General features: G+C 49.8%; 1 protein-coding gene across 2 annotated transcripts; it reads left to right on the top strand.

Moving 5' to 3' along the window:
* Positions 1 to 724: 724 nt before the first annotated feature.
* Positions 725 to 4,852, top strand: COQ10A (coenzyme Q10A). Of its 2 annotated transcripts, none has more exons than XM_003906599.2 (5): positions 725 to 1,117; positions 1,668 to 1,814; positions 2,926 to 3,118; positions 3,321 to 3,422; positions 4,036 to 4,852. In XM_003906599.2, the coding sequence occupies exons 1-5, from the start codon at positions 981 to 983 to the stop codon at positions 4,201 to 4,203; spliced, it is 747 nt and encodes a 248-aa protein (XP_003906648.1). In that variant the 5' UTR covers positions 725 to 980; the 3' UTR covers positions 4,204 to 4,852. The 2 variants fall into 2 exon arrangements, with proteins under 2 accessions (XP_003906648.1, XP_003906649.1); XM_003906600.5 differs by lacking the exon at positions 725 to 1,117 and adding an exon at positions 1,127 to 1,304.
* Positions 4,853 to 5,580: the final 728 nt, after the last annotated feature.

Genomic DNA, 5,580 nt, shown 5'->3' on the forward strand with positions numbered 1-5,580 from the left:
CAGGTACTGGGGCGGGGGCAAGGCTGGGGTAGGTGGTGAGGCACGAGGATCGCTTGAACCTGGGAGGTGGAGGTTGCAGTGAGCCGTGATCATGCCACTGCACTCCAGCCTGGGCAAAAGAGCGAGACTGCGTCTCAAATAAATAAATAAATAAAAGTAAAAGTAGGGGGAAGAAGCTGACTTGCTGACTCTTCCGGCCTTCATCTTTCTCCCGTGCCGGATGCTTCCTGCCCTCGAACATCAGACTCCAAGTTCTTCAGCTTTTGGACTCTTGGACTTACACCAGTGGTTTGCCAGGGGCTCTCAGGGCTTTGGCCACAGACTGAAAGCTGCACTGCCGGCTTCCCTGCTTTTGAGGTTTTAGGACTTGGACTGATCCACCACTGGCTTCTTTGGTCCTCAACTTGCAGACGGTCTAATGTGAGACTTGACCTTGTGATCCTGAGGCAATTCTCCTTAATAAACTCCCTTTCATATATACATTTATCCTATTCATTCTGCCCCCCTAGAGAACCTAAGGCTCTAAGAGCGGCGTTCAGAGGATCTACAGATATCTGCTGTAGACACGCCCACGAAGTCGCCTCTGTGCCTACGTATCGGGTCCTGTGACCACAGGCGACCTCAGTCCCCTGAACCATCTTTGCACTTCTCAAACGCACACCCCAGCGCCCTTTCTCGCCAGAGGTATGAACTACATCTCCCGACAGGCGGCGTTGTCCCCTTCCTTCCTCTCCCAGGCCCGAGCCATGGCAACAGCGTGACGTGGGGGTACCGAGAGCTGCGGGAGCAGCGATCCCGGCTTCAGTTCTAGCCTACCCGGCAGCCTACACGGGAGCAAGGCGAGAGGTGCTGCCGCCTCCCGTCGCCCCTGCGCTCGGAGGCCCCCAACCAGCCAGGCGGCTACCTCTTGCTGCTCCTCTTTTGGAGTGAGGAGGGCGCAGCCGGTGTCAGAACTTAGAGGGGCGGGCAGGGTCGCGCGCATGGCCTGGGCGGGCTCGCGGCGGGTCCCTGTTGGGACGCGCGCAGCAGCCGAGCGCTGCTGCCGGCTCTCCCTCCGCCCGGGCACGCGCCCGGCCCCGCCCCCAGGCCCTCTGCCGCCGCCGCCGCGACCAATGAGGTGAGAGGGAGGTGCTGGCGATAGCGGCTGAGGGCACCGGGTCGCTGCGGACCCCGGGGTTCGGCGGTGGAGGGGTGCTATACTGGGATGCAGGCGCAGCGGGGACTGGCAGCAATCATGCCCTGGGAGCTAATGTAGAGCTTTGGAGAATGCTTTTGCAAGTTGTACGAGAAGGGAAGTCCTCGGGGTGAGTGTCCAACCTCTTCTTGGCCCTTGCGGGCGCCCTGGGATCCCCGGGGACAGTGATGCTTCCTTAGAGTCTTAGCTTTCAGCAGTAGCGTAGGCCCAGTCAAAAGCAACTAGCACTTCCCACACACCCCGCTTTTTCTCATCCTCCTCCACCCCGCCCCCAGCCCTGTCCTTAGCTGCCCTCGACCTTTTGCACTCGTGACTCCCTGGCCAGAGAGAGCCTAGCGGGCTGCAGCAGGTGCTGGGGGGAAAGCTTGTCTGGACGACCTTCGTCTGGGATGCACTATTCTTCCCCTTCACCTAGAAATGATAGAGGATTACAAAGAACTATAAGGTTGGCTCCTCTTTCCTTTGGTCTTAGGTTTCTGACCTCCTGCAGCCTCCTCTTGCCTCGGGCTGCCCAGATCTTGGCGGCTGAGGCTGGCTTACCGTGGAGCCGTTCCTTCATGGGATTTGCTGCCCCCTTCACCAACAAGCGAAAGGCTTACTCGGAGCGTAGAATCATGGGGTAAGCATTCTCTGCCCTGCATCCTTCCACTTCCCCTTTCCCTCCAAATAACCATGTCCAGGCAAGAATGTCAGGGTATCATCAGTGGGCAAGATTCATCTCTAGCCATCCCCCTCCCCAGCTACAATACTGACCCTCAATCCTCCTCTGCCACCCTCCCGACCTTAATTTCTCCCTTCTTGGTTGCTGTGCATGTGCTTAAATGAAATGAAACTAGGGTTGGACTATACTTTAAGACAACAGGGCGTAGCTGGGTGCGGTGGCTCACATCTGTAATCCCAGCACTTTGGGAGGCTGAGGTGGCCAATTGTTTGAGATCAGGAGTTCGAGACCAGCCTGGCCAACATAGTGAAACCCTGTCTCCACTGAAAAAAATAAAATAAAAATCAGCCTGGCACGGTGGTGGGTGCCTGTAATCCCAGCTACTTGGGAGGCTGAGGCAGGAGAATCGCTTGAACCTGGGAGGCAGAGGTTGCAGTGAGCTGAGATTGTACCACTGCACTCCAGCCTGGGCGACAGAGCAAGACTGTCTCAAAAAACAAAACAAACAAAAAACAGGGTGTTTTCTGGTGACCATTTAAAATTTTTTATGGGTACATAGTATGTGTAAATATTTGCAGCGTAACCTTTTAAATATATTTTGAGCATAATAGCTAACTTATCGAGCACTTGCTACATGCTAGCAGCTTGACTTAGATATTTTACATAGATTTTTCTCATTTAATCCTCACAACAAACCTATAAATCAGGTGAGAAAATGGAGACACAGGTAATTTACCTAAGGCTACATTGTTAAAAAAATTGTTAGAGTTGGGATCTGATCCTTGTGTGATCACCAGTAAAATTGACAGCCTCTCTGTTCTCCCTAGATGGTCCCTCTTAAAATCAAAATAATGAATGCAAAAGCATTCTGTAAACTGCAAAATATAAGGTAACGATATCATAAGGATTTGCACATTTGCTTTTGGGAAGTTATTCATCCAGGCTTATTTGGGATCTCTAGTTCCTGAAGGTGCATGGTTAGTGGGCAAAGGTATGAATTAGGGGCCTACAGCAAGGAGGAACCTGACCCAGCTGGCAGCTCCTTGGCCTGTGATTCTTCTTCTCCTAGGTACTCAATGCAGGAGATGTATGAAGTGGTGTCCAATGTCCAGGAGTATCGTGAGTTTGTGCCCTGGTGTAAGAAGTCTCTGGTGGTATCCAGCCGTAAGGGTCACTTGAAAGCCCAGCTGGAGGTTGGCTTTCCACCTGTCATGGAACGTTACACCTCTGCAGTTTCCATGGTCAAACCTCACATGGTCAAGGTGAGGCCTGTATGAGAGGGATGGACTGGATTTTTTCTTTTTAGCAGTTTCATATTAAAGTGCTATTTTCGCCTTCCTTGTGATGATTTTATCTCCATGTGTCAAGTATTTCCCTAATATCAGAAAGAAGGAAAATGGCTTTCCTTTATATTGTATCCTATACTTAGTAATGTTATTTAACTACCTGATTATCCTATTCTAGGCTGTTTGTACTGATGGCAAGCTCTTCAACCACTTAGAGACCATTTGGCGATTCAGCCCTGGTATTCCTGCCTATCCTCGAACCTGCACTGTGGACTTTTCGGTGAGTCAGGAGGTTGTGTAGCAGAGGACTAGGACTGGGTATGGGGAAGGGCTGGGGTACTGTGACAGGGTTATTTATTTATCTATTTGAGATGAAGTCTTGCTCTGTCGCCCAGGCTGGAGTGCAATGGCACGATCTCGGCTCACTGCAACCTCCACCTCCCGGGTTCAAGCGATTTTACTGCCTCAGCCTCCCAAGTAGCTGAGACTACAGGCGCCTGCCACCAAGCCCAACTAAGTTTTGTATTTTTAATAGAGACAAGGTTTCACCATTTTGGCCAGGCTGCTTGCTCTCGAACTCCTGGCCTCAGGTGATCCGTCCGCCTTGGCCTCCCAAAGTGCTGGGATTACAGGCGTGAGCCACTGCACCAACCTGACAGGGTTATTCTTTTAAGTATAGCTAGCATTTCCCAAGTTAGTTAATTTCCACAGGTCTGAGCTTGTGTCAGACTTGTATTCTGTGCTCAGTCCCAAGTTAGGGCTCTTACGGGGATCCAACGAACTAGATGGAAAGGGGGAGAAAAGGCACTGAGGAACAGTAACCCCCATTGCATTTGGCCAGGGACTATCCAACATTGTCTGGAAGTTTCTGACTGTCTCTTACCCGTTCCCAGATTTCCTTTGAATTTCGTTCTCTGCTGCACTCCCAGCTGGCCACCATGTTTTTTGATGAGGTTGTCAAACAGAATGTTGCTGCCTTTGAGCGTCGGGCAGCCACCAAGTTTGGTCCAGAAACGGCCATCCCCCGTGAACTGATGTTCCATGAAGTGCACCAGACTTGAGGCACGGGATTGTTCCCTGACCTCCCTTCTACCCCACTTCCCTTCGCAATTCTCTTATTTATTTGGTTTGGCTCCTGCTCCAATTTGAAAGGAGTCTGTGTTCGTAATACTGTTTCTCCTCTCAATTCCCCAGAAATTGGGTTCTATGCTGGCTGGAAATGTTAGGGGAAAGAGAAGGCAAAGGATGTGGAAATGAGAGGTGCTTAGGAAAGGGTCAGGCCCATCGGAGGAGCACCATATGCCTGCAGCCTTTTCACTACGAATTAGAATAAGGACTATGTGGTTGTCTCTGGGCCTTATCAAGACACCTTAGTGTCTGACCAGGGGAAGATAGTAACTTTTCTAAGGATTGAATAAATTGAGCTTTTCTTCTGGCACAGAGGTACTGAGTGGTAAGGAACTTTTATCCTGCCTGAGATTCCTCAGGAGAAAAGGCAACCTGCCTCCAGCCTGAGATACATAAAGCCTCATTTTAAGACTATAAGTCCATGCTGCCTGGCTACTAGAGAGCAAGGGGCTTTCTTACCATCAGTGCTGAGGAGAAAAGTACTGAACGGAAACGGAGTTGTCTTTGTACTCCTGAGTTGTACCTTATTCTTCCACTTGGCCTGAGTTTTTATAAAATTTCAATAAATTGTAACAGTGTGAATTTGGTTTATTATATTGTTTCTTGGGGCAATAATGTAGATATAATAGAGTAGAAGGAAGTTATGGCTTCTTTTCCTGGGGGAGTGAAGGTGTAAGAAGGCCTCTTGGACACAGTGTCCCTGCTAACTATAGTAGCACATTCTACAAGCCAGGACCTAGTACCCACCCCCTTGCCTATTTATAGACTTTTTCAGAAGGTCAGTTGCAGCAGGGATCTCAGGACAGAATCATCTGGTCTCGGACCTCCCATATATGTGATGCCCTCAGGACCACCTCTTGTTATTTTTGGGACCTCCTTCAGGGAAGCTATAAAGAACAGGCACGCCAAGAAGTACCAGAGCCCTCTAGTGGCTCTGGTCCTGAGGTAGCAGTACTAGCCCATTCGTCCATGGTACAGTTTGTTCCTTTCTCAGTGGGCTAGACCAGTTCTTGGATTAGTCACATAAGCAATTGAGAGTCTCAGCTATAGCCCTTGAGTATGTTACCTTAGACAAAATTAGCAAAGTTAGGGGCTAAACATCAAGAACTTCCTAACCTTGAGGAAGGACAGAAACCTCCTTTGGAAATCTCTCAGGGAGGCTTTCCTCTGGTTAATGTAAAAGAGTCAAACCTGCCTAAAGATAAATGGATACAGATTACTTATAACCCACTAAGTTCAGGATCTTGCTAGCTAGATTCTTTACCTCATAATAAAGATTCTTCCAGGCCTTATTTAATAGTAGGCTCAAG

This window comes from Papio anubis, chromosome 9 (genome assembly GCF_008728515.1).
Source record: "Papio anubis isolate 15944 chromosome 9, Panubis1.0, whole genome shotgun sequence".
Lineage (NCBI taxonomy): Eukaryota > Metazoa > Chordata > Mammalia > Primates > Cercopithecidae > Papio > Papio anubis.

Coding starts and splice junctions, on each gene's coding strand:
- COQ10A (XM_003906599.2), top strand. CDS start 981: ATGGCCTGGGCGGGCTCGCGGCGGGTCCCTGTTGGGACGCGCGCAGCA. Junction 1,815..2,925: donor TCGGAGCGTAGAATCATGGG/GTAAGCATTCTC, acceptor TTCTTCTCCTAG/GTACTCAATGCAGGAGATGT. Junction 3,119..3,320: donor TCAAACCTCACATGGTCAAG/GTGAGGCCTGTA, acceptor ATCCTATTCTAG/GCTGTTTGTACTGATGGCAA.